At 42.7% G+C, this 21,050-nt stretch overlaps 1 protein-coding gene across 1 annotated transcript in view; it reads left to right on the top strand.

The window, feature by feature from the left end:
- Nucleotides 1–11,992, top strand: part of cep85l (centrosomal protein 85L) — a gene marked incomplete at its 5' end in the record, with an annotated part of 170,800 nt that extends 158,808 nt beyond the window's left edge. Inside the window, 5 exons of the mRNA XM_084314166.1 lie at nucleotides 5–19; nucleotides 118–168; nucleotides 2,331–2,438; nucleotides 3,289–3,475; nucleotides 11,116–11,992. Of these exons, the coding sequence (XP_084170292.1) occupies nucleotides 5–19; nucleotides 118–168; nucleotides 2,331–2,438; nucleotides 3,289–3,475; nucleotides 11,116–11,285 (531 nt within the window). The 3' untranslated portion in view covers nucleotides 11,286–11,992. The remainder of the gene's footprint in view (nucleotides 1–4; nucleotides 20–117; nucleotides 169–2,330; nucleotides 2,439–3,288; nucleotides 3,476–11,115) is intronic.
- Between the last annotated feature and the right edge of the window lie 9,058 nt (nucleotides 11,993–21,050).

Below are 21,050 nucleotides of genomic sequence, written 5' to 3'. Positions count from 1 at the left end.
ACAGGAGACCAGCAGCAAGGTAACACACATATACACACGCACACACACACACATATACACACCACCATGCAACCAGCGCCGGACACTAATCTGTGTTGTTCTCTATTGTCCTTTCAGCTGATTGACAATCAGAAGAATCAGATCGACAGACTGAGTCAGGACCTGACGGTAAGAACAACTACATGTTAGAGGAAGGACCAGTCAGTCTGTTAACAGATTAGACTGGACACACTAGCCTTGGTACCAGATTAGACTGGACACACTAGCCTTGGTAACAGATTAGACTGGACACACTAGCCTTGGTAACAGATTAGACTGGACACACTAGCCTTGGTAACAGATTAGACTGGACACACTAGTCTTGGTAACAGATTAGACTGGACACACTAGCCTTGGTAACAGATTAGACTGGACACACTAGTCTTGGTACCAGATTAGACTGGACACACTAGCCTTGGTACCAGATTAGACTGGACACACTAGCCTTGGTACCAGATTAGACTGGACACACTAGCCTTGGTAGCAGATTAGACTGGACACACTAGCCTTGGTAACAGATTAGACTGGACACACTAGCCTTGGTACCAGATTAGACTGGACACACTAGCCTTGGTAACAGATTAGACTGGACACACTAGCCTTGGTACCAGATTAGACTGGACACACTAGCCTTGGTAACAGATTAGACTGGACACACTAGCCTTGGTAACAGATTAGACTGGACACACTAGCCTTGGTAACAGATTAGACTGGACACACTAGCCTTGGTACCAGATTAGACTGGACACACTAGCCTTGGTAGCAGATTAGACTGGACACACTAGCCTTGGTACCAGATTAGACTGGACACACTAGCCTTGGTACCAGATTAGACTGGACACACTAGCCTTGGTAACAGATTAGACTGGACACACTAGCCTTGGTACCAGATTAGACTGGACACACTAGCCTTGGTAGCAGATTAATCGGAATGTAATCTGACATATATACCAGATATAAAACCATCCAAACTGGATAAATAAACATGTTATTAATGTTTTAATATGTTGTGCTTTGTTAGGATGTGCTTTGTCAATTATATATAAATGCAGTCCATTGCGGAGAGGAGAGGAGGGAAAGCAGAGAAACACACATGCACGCACACACACACACACACACACACACACACACACACACACACACACAGAGGAGAGGGTTGGAGTGAGAGGAGACAGCACAGGTGATAGAGAGAGACACACTTTCCTGGGTCCTAGACAGATACAAACCTTTAAAATTGTGGATTTAAAATGTCCACAAGTTACCAAGCGCTTGCTTTTTAATTTAACCCATGATAAATATCAGCTCTACTGGTGATTATAAAAAAAGACTGGCATGTGGGGGAATCGCTGCTCTTTTATAATCACAAGTAGAGCTGATATTTATCATAGGTTAACATGTTTAAAGTCAAGAGCTTGGTCCATGATTTTAAACCATTCTAGGGCTGGCCTTGAGTAGTCGAATAGTAGAATAGTCGACTAATCGATCGAAAGGAGCCTCTCAGTCTCTCAGTGGAATGCATAAAAAAATTGATCATTCCATTTGGACTGTGTGGGGGGTGCTTAATGTCTGATTTAACTTAAATCATTCCATTTGGTCTGTGGGGGGTGCTTAATGTCAGATTTAAGTCGACTACGGCTCCTTTCGATCGATTAGTCGACTATTCGAGGTCAGCTACCAGTCGATTATCAGCCAATTTTGGCCAATCAAAGTCGACTATACAAATCCTCAGTCGGGGACAGGCCTAAACAATTCTGTCTCTGTTTGAACCCGTCTCTCGGACCAGAGAGAGACTTGTATCTCTCTGTCACCTGCGCTGTTCTACTGCCACACAACAACCACCCTGTGTGTGTGTGTGTGTGTGTGTGTGTGTGTGTGTGTGTGTGTGTGTGTGTGTGTGTGTGTGTGTGTGTGTGTGTGTGTGTGTGTGTGTGTGTGTGTGTGTGTGTGTGTGTGTGTGTGTGTGTGTGTGTGTGTGTGTGTGTGTGTGTGTGTGTGTGTCTTTCTCTGCACACACACAGAGGGGAGGGGTTGCATCAGCTGTACCTGGTGGGGGAATCAAAGCCAGGCATACTTCTCACTTCACGGCTTCTTCCCTTGTACTGATCACATGGTTCTTAGTGAGCTACACCCACCAACAACATCCTGTTCAATTCAATACATCACTAAAATTAGAGTTAGACTATTATTTCCTCGCTGGAATCCGGACAAACATTTTTCACAGGAAGTCGTATAGTATTGTTGAAAAGACACACAATATGTCCGTTTTAACGTCCTTCGTGGTGTGGTGACAGGCCACCGGGAAGCGGCTGCAGAACGAGAGGATTCTCTCCCAGGAGTTACGCTCCCAAATGCTGGAAAAGGAAGAGTACCTGGCAACCCTCTCCAGAAACTTCCAAGAGGTACTGGTCTATTTATCTGTCTGTTTGTTTTGTTATATAGAACCCATTCATCTCCATCGATAACAACACATACATACATCGTCTCAGTCACATTCCATCACTGTAAATACAAGGAATCTTTTGTTTTATGTTGTTGTCTTTCCTTTAAAGTGGGGACTATTTTTAACTGCATACTTCTGTGGCTGAGCATATGCCTCTAAAATATTCAATTAAAAGACAGAGTGCGTGTGTGGGTATGTGTGTGTGTGTGTGCGTGCATGTGTATATGCGTGTGTGTGTGTGCCTAATGTCAACCACCTAATGTCTGAAAGATATTAGCAGACATTGAAATCATTAGCTGAAACCATTTTCTACCAACAGCCACCCCTCAAATTCAAAATGTATGATCAGCCTGTTAAGAGTTTGTTAGCCTTCATCTGTTGGTCGTCTGTCTGTCTGTCTGTCTGTCTAGCTATCGGTCTGTCTGTCTGTCTGTCTGTCTGTCTGTCTGTCTGTCTGTCTGTCTGTCTGTCTGTCTGTCTGTCTGTCTGTCTGTCTGTCTGTGTCTCTCTCTCTCTCTCTCTCTCTCTCTCTCTCTCTCTCTCTCTCTCTCTCTCTCTCTCTCTCTCTCTGTGTGTGGCTAGAGTTTGTTATTTTTTATGTCATAAATGCCATGATGAATTGAAAATGGGGGACCCTGATTGATGTAAACAAGACGAAAGTCTTTCTCTGGTCTGCATCCCCTTAACAATTGTGTGTATTGAGCCGTACTGTATTGTACCCAATCAATCAATCAATCAATCAATCAATCAATCAAACATTCATACAAGTTCCTCTACAATCCTCTTCCCTCTTTCTGTCTCCCGCCCAGAACCAAAGGCAGGTGGAAGAGGGGGGGGTGTTGGTGCGTCCCGTGTCCCAGGGCCAGGTGCCCGAGGCTGGATCTCTGCTGAAGGAGATGTCCCTGTGTCTACTGGATCTCAAAGCCCTGTGTAGCATCCTGTCTCAGCGGGCTCAGGGCAAAGAGCCCAACCTGGCTCTGCTGCTAGGCATTAAATGTAAGGGGATGGCGAGATGTTATATATACACACACACACACACACACACACACACACACACACACACACACACACACACACACACACACACACACACACACACACACACACAATTTTTATTTTCTTTCAAGTTTATTTGTCACATCCCTGACTTTTTATTTCAGGGATGAAACAAAAATGTTTTGTTTCTTAGCTCTTCAGCCTCCTAGCATCAACACCACACAGTGGTACAGACAATAAGAACAGTGTAAACGATAAAAACAATTTTAAATAGCAGCATAGTATTAACAAATACAATCTATAAATATCAAGTATAGTGTACTGTGTGCAAATCAAGGTGCAGGTCAGTATTGTGTGCAAATCAGTAGCAGTAACAGCTATAATCTAGCACTGTTATTGTTATTATTATAGTATCCTCAGTCACAAGTCGTTAGTGTTATTTGTTCATGAGTCTGACTGTCTGAACTGTCCTGGAGTCTGCTGGCTGGAATCCTCGGATTTTTTTAATTTGTGTTAACCATTTGTTGTGTTTCTAGGCACATGGGAGTCTCCAGTGGGAATTGAACCCCTTAACCGATTTGCGGCCAACCACGTATATATACGTGGTAAACTCGGTTTTGCTTTTATTCCATTTTAATATCCTACTCAATGTCACAGATCTGTATTTTACCTGGAAACGGCATATCGGGACTCCGAAAGTGCAGTACCGGCCAGATCCTGGTATTGGCGCTGTCTCGAGAATGCAGTTTCCCCTGTTGCAGACCGGGTGTCACTTTTTTTTCGCTCAGGGTTAGCTTTTCTGTTAGCCTGAAGCGAGGGCTTTACCCGATCGCCTGGAATACTTTTTGCGGTGCCAAATTCAGTATGCAGTAAAGGAATGGACATATCGATCTACCAGATGGCGATCAATAACTGGGAAATTCTTTTTGGAATCCAACCGGCCACAGGTAAGAGCGATTTGGCGTACATTTCAGCCTGATCGGGCCTTGTTCTCATAGCCATCCACCCGGTCAATGTATGATGTTGCAATAACGAATGCCATTATTGGTAATAATCAATAATCGGAAACGACTTCCCCCGCCCCCCCCCCTTTCATGCATTCATGGTGGAACATGATACCGATCATATGCATTTTGATTTTTAACTCTAGCTTGTGTAGGGCCGAAACGCCAATCGATTTAACGTTATTAGCTTAGCGCCCTATAACTAGCTTTGCAGGAATTATCCCAGACCATTCCGATATAACGTTCATATTCACAACGCTATAAAACGGGAACGTATTGATGAAAAAATTATTTCTTTATGGCATATTGAAGGGAAGGTTTATACTGTCAATTGACAATGACAATGGTGGACACATAGCAATAATATAAAATATAGATTTAGCTCTACAAACAACCTCACGCACAGTGAAAACTTGTAATGAAAAGCTCAGCTGGCCTCATAGAGTGGGATTAGACGGGCCCCAATGGCCATGAATGTGTTAACCCCCGGCAGTCAAGATGATCCTTATATACAGGCTCAATTTCATGACCCTACACACCTAATACCCGCTGTATCGTTTAGAAATGGCCGCATGGTCCATCTGAATATAGGAATTCCTTGAAAACAGCCAATTTTTTAACAAGGTGCTTAAAAAGTAATTGAAATTCAAATCAACCATTCGCATTAAATGTTTTGTTGATTCATGATCAATTAAAAAAATTTTGTTCTGTTTTAATCAAATCTGACGAGTCGCTGTCTCGCGCGCTCCAACTGCTTTTCCTCATTTCTTCATGTGTGATGCTCAGCTGGCAAGCAGGCCAAGAAGATGCTTACAAAACAGCATTTAAAAGTGAATTGTATCCTTCGAGTGACATCCTTGAAAATGAAAAATAGTGCTTGGAAAAGTACTTAAAAGTCCATGAATTTCATTTTGCAATGTCTGTGGGAACGCTGTAGGAATGTTTTTTTTAGGAATTCTGCTGAAAAGCTGACTTTGGAAAGCAATATACCAGGTTTTTATAGTACAGAGGCAGAGATATCCAGGCCAGGCTGTCAGCCCCCCCACTGTTCCCCTGCGGAAACACACACACACACACACACACACACACACACACACACACACACACACACACACACACACACACACACACACACACACACACACACACACACACACACCACACACACGTCCCTCTTCCTTCACTCAGTCTTTGAGATCAAAGAGCTATCACCTCTCCCCTGCAGCACTCCACGAGGAGTCAGACGTTGTGATTAACTTTTTTTATTGTTATAATTTTAGCTATTCTTCCAAAGAGCCCAGAGCATTAAAACAATATGTAATATAGATAACGGGAACGCAATACAGTATACAAGTACAGGAAAGAAAACATACATTCAACACATTCACACACATTGATGGCATAATATATACAACACGGCCTGTATGCATAATAATGCATACATGTCGTGATGTCTCTCCCTCTCTGATTGGTTGTTGCCCCAATGACCAACTGGCAAACTGCTCTTAGAGTAATGGGAGATTTATTTTATGCTCTCTTTCTCTCTTCCAATCCTCGTTTCTGTATCTCTCTCTTTCTCTCGCTCTTCATAACAGATATGCAACAAAAAGATGCACCCGTCTTCAAATCCTTCAATATGTTTTGTGATTTGCACTGCCTCAGCCAGCTGATCACCCAACCCACACGTGTATGTGAGTCAACTCAGACTACCATTGACCTCATCCTGACCTCTGCCAAGTCCAATATCTCCAATAAAGGGGTTATAGCATGCGGGTTAAGTGATCATTATATGATATTCTGTACCCGCAAAAAGCGAAAACAAAAGGCTGGCTGTCACAGCGAGGCCTTTAACCTTGAACTGGAGAGCCTGGACTGGTCAGATGAGCTCAATGGTACACTGGTTGAAGAAACATGGCTTGGTTTCAAAACCAAATTTTCAACAATACTAAACAACATGGCCCCCCTAAGAACCACCAGGGTAAAACATCGCGCTGAGCCGTGGATGCACTGCGAAATATTGGCTGCTATGAAAACCAGAGACAAAAAATGCTCTGAGTTTCGTAAAAGTCAGTCAAAGCTTACCAAAAGCACGAGCAGTGAACTCCAAGCCCACGTGACTGAACTCAAACTGGAAAGAAACAGACTAAGAAATGACGTAAACTCCATGATCAAAACTACAAAAAAATATGTCATCAATGACAAAACTGAGGAAAACAAAAACAAACCATGTGAACTTTGGAAATTACTCAATAATCAACTAGGCTGCAGTAAAAAACTTAAAACCAGATTCTCAAACATAAACATAAAGACGGACGCTCATCACAGACAAGCTGGATGTAGCCAATTACTTAAACATTTTCTTCACAAACATAGCCACAACACTGGTAAACAAACTACCCTCCCACTCAGGGCATTATGGGGTAGAACACATAGTAGCATACTACAAGAACCTAGGGGTCCACAAAGACGACTTCAAACTGGAAATGGTAACAACAGATCAGGTACTCAAAAAACTGAGCGCCCTCCAACCGAACAAGGCCACTGGCCATGACAACATCCCCTCCAAATTCCTCAGAGACTCAGCAGCCGCCATCACCCCAGTCATCACACACATAATAAACCTCTCCATAAAACAGGGACACATCCCCAAGGACTTCAAAATTGCGAGAGTAACACCCCTGCACAAAAAGGGCAGCAAATTAGACCCAGGCAACTACCGCCCTGTTTCTATCCTTACCTCCATCTCGAAAGTCATGGGAAAATAATTATACAAACGGGTCGAAAAGTACCTTGCAGAAAGAAATCTAATCTACGAATTCCAATCTGGCTTCAGAACATCCCACTCCACTCACACATGCCTTCTCTATTTAAATGACCACATCAAACAAGAGGTGGACGCGGGCAAATACTGCGGCATGGTCATGCTGGACCTACAAAAGGCCTTCGACACTGTCAATCACACCATTCTGATTGACAAGCTAAAAGCAATTGGTTTTGATAGTCTATCGGTGAGCTGGATGCAATCCTACCTGGAGGGGAGAGAACAGATGGTGGAGGTAAACGGTACCCTATCCCCCCCCCCCCCCCCCCTCTCAAGTTTTAAGTTTCTTTAATAGTTGTCATACAGAAGTACAGAATACTTTCATACAAAATGCTTCTTACTGTTACGCTCCAGAGACTGTGCTAGACAAGATAGTATCAAATAACATAGTATAGCATGTGGTTTAGAAGTAGAAAATGAGGTCACAGTGTTCAGTATAGACATATGTACAATGTTCGATGCAGAATAGACGTAACTGAGTTACCATATAATATACAATACTATGCAGTGTACTAATGTACAATACTATATAGTGCAAAGCAGAAATGGGATGAGGTACAATTTAGGTACAATTTACAGTAAGGTGTACGAGTTGTAGTGCAATCCTTCATCAATAAATATAAAGTGTGGGGAGTGGGTGCTACAGTGTGTTTGTTTAAAGTGAGTGTGTGCTATAAAGTGTGGAGTGGGTGCTACAGTGTGTTTGTTTAAAGTGAGTGTGTGCGTGTGGATGTGTGTGCTATGTGCGTTTGATGGTTGTTGTTGTGTAGTGTTCATTGTTCGTTTAGCAGCCTGATGGCCTGGGGATAGAAGCTTCTTCTGAGTCTTTCTGTGCTCGCCTTGAGACTCCGGTATCGCTTGCCTGACCGCAGCAGTTCAAAGAGGCAGTTGTTCGGGTGACTGGAGTCTTTAATGATTCTCTTAGCCTTGCCCCTGCACCGCTTGTTGTAAATGTTCTGGAGGGTGGGGAGCCCCCCTCCAATTGTGCGTTCGGCTGAACGTGTCACTCTTTGTAGTCTGCTTCGGTCTTGTGCAGTGCTATTCCCAAACCAGGAGGTGATGTTGCCAGTCAGGATGCTCTCTATTGTACATGAGTAGAAGTTCTTAAGGATCTTCTGACTGACTTGGAACTTCCTTAGGCGCCTGAGGAAGTAGAGGCGTTGTCGTGCCTTCTTCACAACACTGTCAATGTGTGTGGTCCATGTCAAGTCCTCGGATATGTAGGCTCCGAGGTACTTAAAGCTGTTGACTCTCTCAACCGGTGCCCCGTCGATGCTGAGGGGGCTGTAGTCCTCGACCCCCGACCTCCTGAAGTCCACAATCATCTCCTTTGTTTTGCTGACGTTCAGGGAGAGGCTGTTTTCCTGGCACCATCCCGCCAGGACCTTGACCTCTTCCAGGTAGGCCCTCTCGTCGTTGGCAGAGATCAGGCCCACCACCACTGTGTCGTCAGCAAATTTGATGATTGTATTGCTACTCCGCTGAGCCACACAGTCGTGTGTGTACAGGGAGTAGAGGAGGGGACTCAGAACACAGCCCTGGGGGGCCCCTATGTTGAGGGTGATGGATGAGGAGGTGCAGTTGCCTGCTCTCACCACCTGGGGTCTGCCCGTCAGGAAGTCCAAGACCCACTGGCAGAGGTCATAGTTCAAGCCCAGGTCCCTGAGCTTGGCTATGAGTATGGAGGGGACTATGGTATTGAATGCCGAGCTGTAGTCGATGAATAGCATTCTCACATAGTTCCCCTTCCTCTTGTCCAGGTGTGATGCTGCTGTGTGCAGCACATGGGCTATGGCGTCCTCCGTGGACCTGTTGGGGCGGTATGCACAGTGAGCTGTGGTGTTCCACAAGGAAGCATACTAGGACCGCTACTGTTCCTAATTTATGCAAATGACATGTCGTCAGCTTGTGACTGCAACTTGTTCCTGTTTGCGGATGACTCAGCCCTGCTGGTCTCTGACAAGAACAAGTTACAGGTTGAAAAAACCCTCAGCTCAGAACTAGGCAGAATCTGCATATGGCTCGCTGATAACAAACTATCATTACACATGGGCAAAACAGAGTCCATTCTCTTCGGTTCAAATAACAAACTCAGCAAGACCGACGGCTTCTCAGTTACAGTGGGTGACAATATTGTCACAAGGAAAGAAGAAATTACCTACCTGGGTTCCATCCTAGAGGCAAATCTTTCCTGTGACAAAATGGCATCCAATGTAATAAAAAAAGTCAACCAACGAACTCGATTCTTGTACCGAATCTTCTCTCTGGTAAACAAGAATACCCTGAAGACTCTGGCAGGAGCACTCATTCAAGGGTACTACGACTACCCGGTATGCTTGCACCTCATGGTACCAAAGCACCTCAAAGGCGCTAAAACAAAATTACAAACATCTCAAAACAAACTGGTCAGACTACTGCTTGACCTTACTCCTAGAACCCACCTCACCCCTGCCCACTTTGACAACCTAGGATGGCTTAGAGTAGACGACAGAGTACATCAACTTGCAATGGGCCTGGTCTACAAGATACACTACACGACCAAGGTACCCATGTACATGTCAAAATACTTCCCAAAGGTCAGTGAATACCACGATCACAACACCAGAGGGAGTTCCACAAATCATGTTAAACCCAGATTCGGCTCAAACAAGGGACTAAACACGTTTCGCAATTATGCCACATCAATGTGGAACGCCCTACCCAAAGCTGTAAAGGAATGTGAATCACTACCCACTTTCAAAACCACTCTCAAAGAACACCTACGGGAGACTGCAATTCGAAACTGGCCCCTGTAAATGTCCTAACCCAACCCCCTCCAATGTACAGTAAATTACCAAGTATGGTTTTGTCAATATTCCAATGTACAGTTTTGCTTGTACAGTGTCAATCAATCATAACCTCTTTTATGTATTATTTCTCTGTCTCTCCTTCTGTATCTCTTTCTCTCTCTCTTCCGGTGTCTCTCTCTTTTTCATTTCCTGTTCTCTTTCTCTTTCTCTCTTCTGTCCCTCATTTATCTCCCCCTCTCCCTCCCTCTCTGTCTGTCTCTCTCTCTCTCTCGTTCCCTTTTTGTCTTTCTCTCTCTTCCTCAATTTCTGTTCAGTTTCACTTTAAGTCACTGGCGCTCAATCCAAATGTATGTTTTACAGTTTGCTACCAAAGCACATTTAAAAATAACAATTGACCATAATATTATTCACACGGTAGCCATTTTGCTCTTTTGTCATACTCAGGTTGAGTTCTTGTCCACCTTCCAAAATGAACCCACAGGAACCCAACCTGAGCGTGACATAAGAGCAAAATGGCCACCGTGTAAATATGGTCAATTGAGTACCTCAGACAAAGAACCATAGAACTCTGTTTTAAGTTTTCAGAGGAACAACTGTATATAAAGATGGTGAGTTAGTGCCGTGTTCAGTGGTCATTCACAGTTAACCCTTTCACTACCACACTACCAAAAATGATTAACCCTTTCACTTGCGACAATACAGAAGATTAACCCTCTCACTGCCACACGGCAAAGGGTTAACCATCTGTAGTGTGGTAGTGAAAGGGTTGACCTTCTGTAGTGTGGTAGTGAAAGGGTCAACCTTCTGTAGTGTGGTAGTGAAAGGGTTAAAGCCAGTCGAGTGCTTTCTTTCTGGTGATATATCACATTCAGACTCCAAAAGTTATTTGGATTGACTTACTGAAAATTGTAACTGAAAACACACAGGCTGTCCAAATATATGTTTTTAAATGATAGAGTTCTTCAGTGCAAGGGTTCAGTTAAAAACAGCAACACCTACCATCTCTCTCTCTCTCTCTCTCCTCAGCCATGAGTATATCCGGTGAGGAGAACGACAACAGCCTGGTGCTGGTGGAGGACAGTCTGAGAGCCAAGCTGCTGGAAGTGGCGCGGCTCCGACGGGACATCGACGAGCTGCGGACCGCCATCTCCGACCGCTACGCCCAGGACATGGGCGACAACTGTGTCACGCAATGACCCCTCCGCGCCAGGAGGGAGAGATATATCCCACCGTAAATCCTCCTCCCGTCGTCTCTGGAAAGTCAAGTCATCCGTTTTTTTTTCTTCTTCTTCTAGATAAAAAAAGATGTTGGAGTTCGGAGAAACAAGAGGGCGGCTAGTTTTATAAAAACCAGGCATCTCATGTATTGCATCAGGCACCGCGTCCACTGAGCACTTTGGTTGGGGGATGGGGCGTGAGGTCCAGCGAGGTTATGGTTGATGTGCCTGGACCCGCTTCAATTGAACCCCAGTTCTACGTTGGAATGGAGATGTGCGCATGTGTGCTATCTCCAGCTCCTCTGAATGTAGGACCAAGCTGTGAATAAAGTTTACACGGAACATTGTCTTCTGTACGTGATATCGGAGTAGGAAGATGCAGTCGTTGGGGCTTCTGCGTGTTGTCGTGATATGAATTCATGATCACAGACATTTCCTAACGGACACGTTTCTTTTTAAACCCCCAACTGAAATCCCCCTGTCTCTTGTCTGCTCTCTAATGAAGAAGGTGCTGTTGGACTACTGCTGTCGGACCAAATCCTTCTAACTCTGTGCTCCGTGTTTTCATTTAAAATCCTTCTAACTCTGTGCCCAGTGTTTAAAATTTTTAATATGTATTTTTTTTTATTTGATAATTCACCCTCTGACCCACCAAACACCATGGTATATTTCAGAAACAGCATGGTTGTGAACACAATTTTTTTTATTTTCTTAATTCTGTAAAAAAAATCTTTTTGGAGTTAGAAGTTCTTCATTCGACAATAGTCGGGGTATTATTATTAATATTATAATTTTTTTTACAGATACATTAAACCCCCCCCCCCCGACCGGCCAGTAGGAAAAGACTCGACTGCTGCTCTGTCAAAGTGCCTCTTTGAGTGACAGCTGATTCTAACCAATCAGCTTTCTGCTTCCTAAAACATCACCACAGGTTCCCTCTTTGTGCGTCTTCATCATGTCCGCCGCCACAGCTGCTACTGCTGCCGCCAAGTCGCGGGTCGACCTCACTCCAGTGGCGCCTCTTTCTCAAAATGGCCGACTTCACAGTACACGATGGCCGGTCACCTTCCTTCTTCCTCCATTATTCCTTTTTTTTTTTTTAAGGTTCCTGTTACTAGCTGTAATGTTGTTTCTGTTCTTAGAGTCCGTCTGTATATAATTGTGTGAATGAGCTACTTTCAAATACGAATATTCAAAGATGCAGACAATCCCAAAAAAGATCATAATTTACACCTTGCAAAAAGAAAAAAATTAAGAGGCAGGAGAAAGTGCGAGTGTCTGCCAAAATATGATTTTGAAGCATCTTACCGAGCATCTTACTGCTTAGTCGTGCAGTTAACAATGATTAGCGGTTAATCAGGTGTCCCCTTGTACCAAAACAGCAGTTGATGAAATGTTCTTAGATAATAGGTTGATAATGATTATATATATATGATTATATTATATATGACACCTCACACCTGTGACTGCATATTAAGTCATAGAGAACATGGATTGGCTTAAAGCAGGTGTGTGAGCAGCCTGAAAGACATTGACACCAGTCCGTTCAGGTATTTAAGTGGGATATCTCCAGCAAGCAGGATTACTTGGCTAACTGTAGCTGAAAAACATAAAATAACTTATAAAGTGTTTATCCATAAAGAGAGATGTCGCCACTCATCCCTTTCAGGTGCAAGAGGTGTTTCTTTGTAATGTTTTCCCTTTTCTATTTTGGAATTCTGGAACTTTCTATCATGTGTGTGAGATGGTACATCTGAAAGGGCTACGTTACACAGGAGGCTAATATCCCATTTTCATTTGACCAATTACTCAAAAGTCAATAATTACATATAATATGTAATCCTTATTGACCGTTATCGGGCTAACTGGATAATCCTGGTTCTTGACATACCTGGATCCCGGAGGGGAACGGAGAAAATGTACGAGACAGGCAGGGACAAATGAAGCGCCTAAGGACTTCCTCTAATACTCTTCCTGCTCTGTAGGCTTAGGACAGAACAAACGTTAACTTTATCTCAAGGGATAAGTGAACATTCTTCAAGCGATAGCTTAAATACTCACACTGCTGCGTTCCCTGTCAGCGACGCGAGGAGTCAAGTCCTCTGAAGATCTAAGTCCAAAGAAAAGGGTAAATTCACAAGATAAAGATAAGAACTTTGTTACCCCCGCAAGGGACGTTACTTTTGCCTCTGTGGTGATTTACTTGTTCACCTTTAGTTCACAAGATCTGGTCATGTCTTTAGAAAGGAAACATCAACTAATGGATCAGTTCTGTGAGCGATCTTGCGTGCGCAGGAATTTTCTCTTTGGACTTACGTTAGACCTTCTCCAGACATTTGGCTTTTTCGGTTTGCCTGAAACGGCTTGCAAGCTTTGGGAGCGTTCCACCATCAAGGTGCAGGGGACAACGGCGAACATGTTAAAGTATCCCTTTAAGTTGATTGTGGGTATAGGTAGGTAGGGTAGAGTACGACAGAAGTGACTTGAAGAGTGTAGCGTGTTTGTCAGTTAACGTTTCCCTGTTGTTTTTTTTGCTTCATTGATCGCCCGTCTGTGGCGAGTCTCTCCAGACTGTCATAGGAAGACTGACTGTTCCAGTGTGGATAAAGTAGAAAAACAGTTAATCTTTTAGACCAGTGATTCTATTGTGGTCACTTGAATTCAACTTTTCTCCTACTGTATAGCTTTTGAAATACAGGCACAGGCCTCAGTGGGAATTGAACTGAACTTTAAGGATATAATGTGATTGTTTCCAGTCTAGACCCCGTTTTCTTTTTCGATCACCTTTTTATCACTTATCCAATTCTGAACAAAATGCCACAAATTTTACCTTCAGCGAGCGAGTTGTTTCTCTAGGCGGTCGAGTGGCTACAGAGCTCCCGGCAGCAGTCCAATCCGATGGGGGCATGCAACAAAGAATCATACAAGGAAAACGGAATGCCCTAGAAATGAAAAAAAAATACATTTGCCTCCTTTTGAGATCGATTGACTCTGGGAGAGTTTGTCAACTCGAGCATGCAGAAAAACAACTTCCTCATTTGCAATTGACAAGATTTTAAATCAGAAGCGATGTGTATGATAAAAATAGGGTTAAAACTGAAAAATTGATTTTTTTTTAATGAAAGCCGGTCATGACAACAGTTACTCTGAGCTTGTACAAGATGTTGAATGTGCTGCATTTTTATTCTGAATACTGTACTTTTTTTTTATCTGATCTGTTTAAAATAGTCTTTCCCTGATTGAAGTATATTTTGCATGTTTCTCAATGTCCTAATAGTAGGTTTGCGTCTCAGAACATTAGTATACCATCGCATGAGCTTGTACTAATATTGTACCGTCTTACCGTCAACTATAGGAATGTGTATGAGATCAACTCTTAAGGTGCTATAGCTAGCATTCAGCCAGTAGATGTCACACTAGAGAACCAGCATGTCATTTATCCAATCAGGTGCATTCCATGTGGGGAATTATTGAGGAAGATACATGCACACATGTATCATTTTGGACCCGCCAACATTTTTTAAATGATAAATGAAGGAAAAGCAATACTTTTATTCTGCACCATTCTAAAAGCTCTGTGGATGCATTACTTAAAATTAATACAAATACTCTATGTAAAATGTTATCTATAGCACCTTTAACGTTAAAGGGTTAACAAAGACTAGGCGAGCCACTCATGCATGTTTCAACGATAGGGAGTCCATCACTAAGAGACATTGCCTCCTATTAAGGCTGCACCTTCCGGGTCCGGCAAAAAAAAAAAAGGTCTCAGTAGGGTGTGATATGAAATGTAATATACTTTTATCTATGCAATCTTATACACACACATGCCAGCACCTCACTAGCGCCACCTGGGAGATACAGTTTGATAAGGTATTGATCCAATGTGCCTTTTATCAGCTATGCAGCAAGGCCACACAAACAACCGTCCGATGTTTGACGTGACGGTAATGAACTCTTCTGCATGTAGATCCAGTTCTAAAGACTGGTTTTAAAAAGGTCATCGTCTTAAGACAAGGGATTTTCCACGAGCATCTTAGTGCAGAGATCATCTGTCCTAGATAGACTGACATTGGAACAAACTATGGAGAGTTGTGTCGAGATGTGATTTGGGAACCCCAGCCCTGACCAGTGTATGTCTTGTTAGACTTCACAATACGATTTCTCTATGCAGTGGGGAGAATGTATGGTTAGTTAGTGGGAAGTTGTTTTGAACCCTTTCACTGCCGCACTACCAAACTGTTAACCCTTTCACGGTTTATCAGTGTGATAGTAAGGGGTTAACTTTCTGTAGTGTGGCAGTGAAAGGGTTAACATGTGTATTGTATATTATGTACATCATAAAGTACAATGGTTTCACGCAAAATCCTTTGTACAACCCCAATGTGTACAAGGCAAGAGTGAAACATTGAGCGAGAGATGCTAAAGCTAAGCCATAGGCACAATGCATACACTCAGGTAACTAGACAAGATGGAAGGTAGCGGTCTCCATGGACACCTGAAGAATGTAATTACTGTAAATGCACTGTACATTATGGGATGTAATAGCCAAGGCCAAATGAATCCTTCAGATAAAGAACCCCTCTTTTGAATATAAATGGGGGGGGTGACTGTATTCATCAATATTGACCATTACGTTACTGAAAGCCTGCAAATTGTCTGTAGCGCAAGGCAGTAAAGGTGTGCAGTAAAGGTTGAAACCATTTGGTCCAGTCTAAGATATGGAAACAAATCTGAATAATTGTTTGGCTTGTACTTAACTATTCACCTGTTCTGGAATGGTAATGTGATTAAGAAACCATCTTAATGAACAAAAACCCAGCACAGTGAGTATATTATGTTTCTACCATTTAGTGACGGTTGTGTTTTTATCAGGATCCTTTCACGACCCGATCAAGAGATCAACTCCATTTCACAAACTTGTCATATTTTTGTCTGCAGGATTCAAACGGTGAGGAATTTATCAGAGCTCGTTTAAAAAAAAAGGGGGAAACGCATTTGAGGATATAAAAAAAAAAGGGATATTTTGTCATGGCCGGTTTTTTGTCTTTCCATCTTCTGTGTGGCTGTCAAGTCTGTGGTGCAATGCCCCTGCCCCCCCCCCCCCCCCACACCCTAGTTGGTCCCCACTCCGTGATACCAGCTAGAGCATGGTGGCGAAGGGGGATAAAGACACGAGTCTTTCTGGTCAACATAACAAGCCACTGGCTGGCCTCTTGAATAACTGTACCTAGAATTTCTTCCTCGTTTAAATGTTCTGAGCTTTAGTTTTGCAGCTAGAGTTTATGAATGCCAAAGGTCTATTTATATACATGATGTTCCTAAAAGTATTAACAAGTATTTTTCCATTTAAAAGAAAATACAGGAAAAAGGGGGCTTTTGATTTCAGCTATTTGTACAGATGGAAAATAAAACATATTTTTCTACAATTTGTGAACTACAGTGTCTCATTTTAAGGCTACATTATAGAACATGAATGTTTTTTTTTAATCAAATTTCCCTCTTCTTTTTCATGAAATATAAAAACATACACAATACAATAATAATAAACTGGACTTCCCAGGACAATAGAATAACAAATACAGAACATAGAAATCTAAATTAAATTATATTATTACAGACACCACGAAAGACATTTCCTCCCCCAGGACCAACACCCCGACCCCGCTCCGCTGCTAGATAGTAGCTTTAACTTTCTCGGCCACTGAGACCCACAGCTCAATGCTGGCCTGTCCCACCCCAATCACACATGCAGTAGATTCATATAAATGACATCCAGAGACCAATTAATCATTGTGAGTTTCTCAGGTTGTTTCCACCTCATGGCTATCAGCTTCTTGACTGCAGTAACCAGGGGCATCGTTTTGGTATGGCAAGGTATGGCACTCGCCATACCTTGGCAAATAAAAATAAAAAAAGTATTTTATTTTTTTTATAATTACAATTTTTTATGTTGATTTAGAATTCGAATGTCAACATTATGAACGAAGCTTCAAACTATTCGGTACAGCCCTAGCATGTTTTGATAGTCAATTCTCACTTTTACTAGGTGACTAACTGAAATATGCCAAATGGACAGATGTTTTTTTTATCAAAGGGCAGCAGAGACAAGTGATACAGGGACACAGGTAAGGTCTGGCTTAGTGATTATAACCGTGCAGTTCAGCATTCAGTAACCCATACTTTCTGTGAATGTGTTTGATACTACATTCTGTTGAACACACCTCAAAACCGTACCTAAGGAAAATTGGCTCAATTGCAAGAAAAATTATGACAGTTATGATATTACATTCTGCATAATTCGTATGCAAAATATTGTAGTTCCCTGCTTTTGTCGGTTGACACATTTCTATACTAAATGCTTTTGTAGTCCTGCAGTCATACCTAAATGTCATTTGTATAGAAACAACTCACCAAAAGTGACTATTGCACAACTGATTTGACAAAAATAATCCACCAAGGGGGGGAAACCCCCCCCTACCCCTCCTCGCCATACCTTGGCTTTTACTGAAATGACGCCACTGGCAGTAACGCCCGCCAGAATGATTTGTTGTTGTATGGATGCCGGTAGTAGCGATATATCATTTAGGAGTAGTGTTGCTGCCGTCAATGGGATTGTCATGTTTAGTTATGGATTTCCAAAAACAAGCTACTGGTGGGCAATCCCAAAACATATAATATAAGTGCCAGTGATCCCCAGAGCGCACAAAGTGCACCGAGAGTCGGCCACCAGTCCCATACAGCTTCCTAGGTGTGAGATATGGCCTATGAATATAATTAAAATGCATTTGCTGGTGATTAGGGTTGCGGGAGGCTAAGGTAACATTAGTCCAAATATCATCCCAGTCAAACTAAAGTCTAATTCTGGGATGTCCCCTCGCCAGACTGCATCCAATGATAATGTTTTTTTATATGTGGATTTGATTAAGAGTGTATACAAATCGTAGGCGGTTAGGTGGCCGAGCGGAGATTGCGTTCGTCACCAACCCCGGAGCTGTTGGCTGGATTCGCCTGTTCGAATCCAGCTCACAGCTCCGGGGTTGTCACCAGCTTGGCTGGCCGTCTGCACTAATACAATTGGCTGTATTAGAGGGTGGGAGAAGCTAGCGGGGTGGGTCCGGGTCGTTGTAAACAGCGACTCCTACAGTTCGGTCGGGGCGCCTGCTAAGCGCGGATAGGACTCGAGGGGGATAGTGTGGTCCTCCCACACGCTACGCCCCCTCGATAAGAATCCGCGCTGCCAGGTGAAAAGAAGCAGTGATTGGCTGGACGTGTGTCGGAGGAAGCACGTGGTAGCCTCCACTCTCCCAGATGATCTGACTGTGGGGGGTAAGTGCGCAGCGACCAGGAAGGGACTGGGAATTGGCATACGACTAACATTGGGATGGGAGAAAATTGGAGGAAAATGGAGGGGGAAAAAGACAAAAAAAAAAAAAAAAAAACCGTATACAAATCTGAGACCTATTGAGGTTGTTCTGTTCGCGATAAGCTTAATAAAAGGGTGTGGGTGTGCGTGATTACCAAACGTAGCCGCATTTCTGGCAGACGTTTCTGGTCATGTGACATGTGCGCCCAATAGCGTGACGAGCTGTGTCTTTGCCCATTTCCACGCCAAACAGCCTGCAAACTACCTGGCGTTCTATCGCCATGCTCTAAGACAAACTCTAACCTTAATCAACTTCGAAGAGTGCCTAAGCTTAATCAGTGTAGAAACTCGTCGGCCAATCAGAGAGCGTCTGCCAGAAATGCGGCTACGTTTGGTAATCACGCTGTGGGTGTAGTGCTGCCCACGGTACCCCATGCACCTTGAGCGCCGACCTTAGTTGACTATGGATGCTCAGGCCTGTAATGAGGAAGGCTCGACCATCTATTTAGATCTTGGTGTATTTTATTATGTGCCTGTGAAGTTATATTTAGTCGTCCGATTTAGTGTGGGGAAAATCTCTATGCCCAAGTATTTAAAGTGTTCAACTATGGGGATGGCAGCCGGTAGTTGCACTGCTTTGGCCAACTCATTAGGAGGTAAACAAGCCGATTTGGGCAAATTCATTTTGAAGCCTGCAGGATAATTGATCAATTCGGTAAATTTGTAGCCGATTGGGAGGAGTCTTTCATAAAATGTGTAAGTCATCCGCATAGAGCAATTGTGTGGTGCATCATTGATTGTTATAGGGGCAATTTCTTCTGTTAGTCTTATAAATTGGGCCAATTGTTTGAGGGAAAGCGTGAAAAGTCCGGGACTCTTGAGAACAACCCTGTCTAGAGACCGGGAAGTGTGGAGCATATTTTGCCTGCCATTATCATTGCCGAGGGTGAGGAATAAAACACTTTAAATCATATGTATACATTTCTTTAAGTCCCATAGCCTCCAGCACAGTCCAAATATATGACCATTCTAGCCTGATAATATGTCGCTACATTTAGAAAAGGAAACACCAGGAGTTCGAGCCAGTGAAATGTGCTTTATTGGGTAGTTTGAGGCAAAGCACTATTACAGGTTCCTGGGCTTAGAAACAGTCATCCAGGAACACTCTTGAAGTTTCAACATTGATGTCATTGCTATGGATCATTCCAAAAAGGAGTAGTGATTGTTCCATACGGTACACGTTTAAAAATGATTGAAAAGTTATGCAGTGCTTGAGATCAATTAAATGTTCAGTATGAACCAGAAGTTTAAAGCCAAAATAATGATGTCTAAGCATTTTAAAAAAAGGGGCACTTCCCCAAAACACAAGCAGATTCATTTAGTTCGTTATTGAGAATAAATTAGTTTGAATATGACCACCAGTGACGTCATCTGGGACATTGAATCCTCATGTTGTGTTAATTGTCTGTGCCGATTTATGTAAATTGTATACCATATAAATAAATATTTGTTATATTGTAGAAATGTGTGCATTGAAATGTCTAAAGTCGCGACGACATTGAAAATGAGGGTGAACTCACAATTGTCAAGAGTATAAATAAAGGTTGATGAATTACCACACCATGAAATGATTTTATAATTAAGGATTCAATGTCCCCGATGACATCACTGATGGCCATATTCAAACAAATTTTGTTTTTTGGGATGCGTGAGATTATGTGCAAAATAAATCTGCATTGTTTTTTGGTGAAGTGCCCCTTTAAGGCCTCAATCAATACCTACACCAACCCACATCACACTGCAGTAACAAGTACGTCGTCAAAAGAACTTGGGAGGGGGGGTAAAAAAAATGCAATCAGGGTGGACATAGCACAGAATACCGTAAATCTTCATGAATAGTGTAAAAATATCCTTTGTACAAAAATACCAATTATTTTCTAGGGAGTCTCCCATAAACACTGAGGTCATCGGTGTTGTACTATACATCAAAAGAAGAAGAATCACATTGGGGTCATCACAGCACACAACCAGAAAATGCAGTGAGGTTAAAAATATCCTTTGTACAAAAATACCAATTATTTTCTAGGGATTAGTCTCCCATAAGCACCATTAACACTGAGAAAATGCAGTGAGGTTAAAATCAGGTAAAATATAAAAAAAAACACTAAAAAGGACAAAAAGTCCAGTTTAAAAAAAAAGTACAAATCGTAGTGTATAGAAAGGGCATGGTCACAGCTAAAATATTATATTACACCCACCTGGGCCTTAATGTTACAAGGCATGTTACATACGTTACCAATTAAGACTTTTCTTTAAAAAGAAAAAAAAAACTAGTCAACTACTCTGTAGTCACTGACTTGTTGCTCAGCAACCATGTT

Source organism: Notolepis coatsorum, assembly GCF_963971535.1.
Source record: "Notolepis coatsorum genome assembly, chromosome: 5".
NCBI lineage: Eukaryota > Metazoa > Chordata > Actinopteri > Aulopiformes > Paralepididae > Notolepis > Notolepis coatsorum.
Note: the sequence above shows the minus strand (reverse complement) of the source record. Positions and strands in the feature narration are given on the sequence as shown.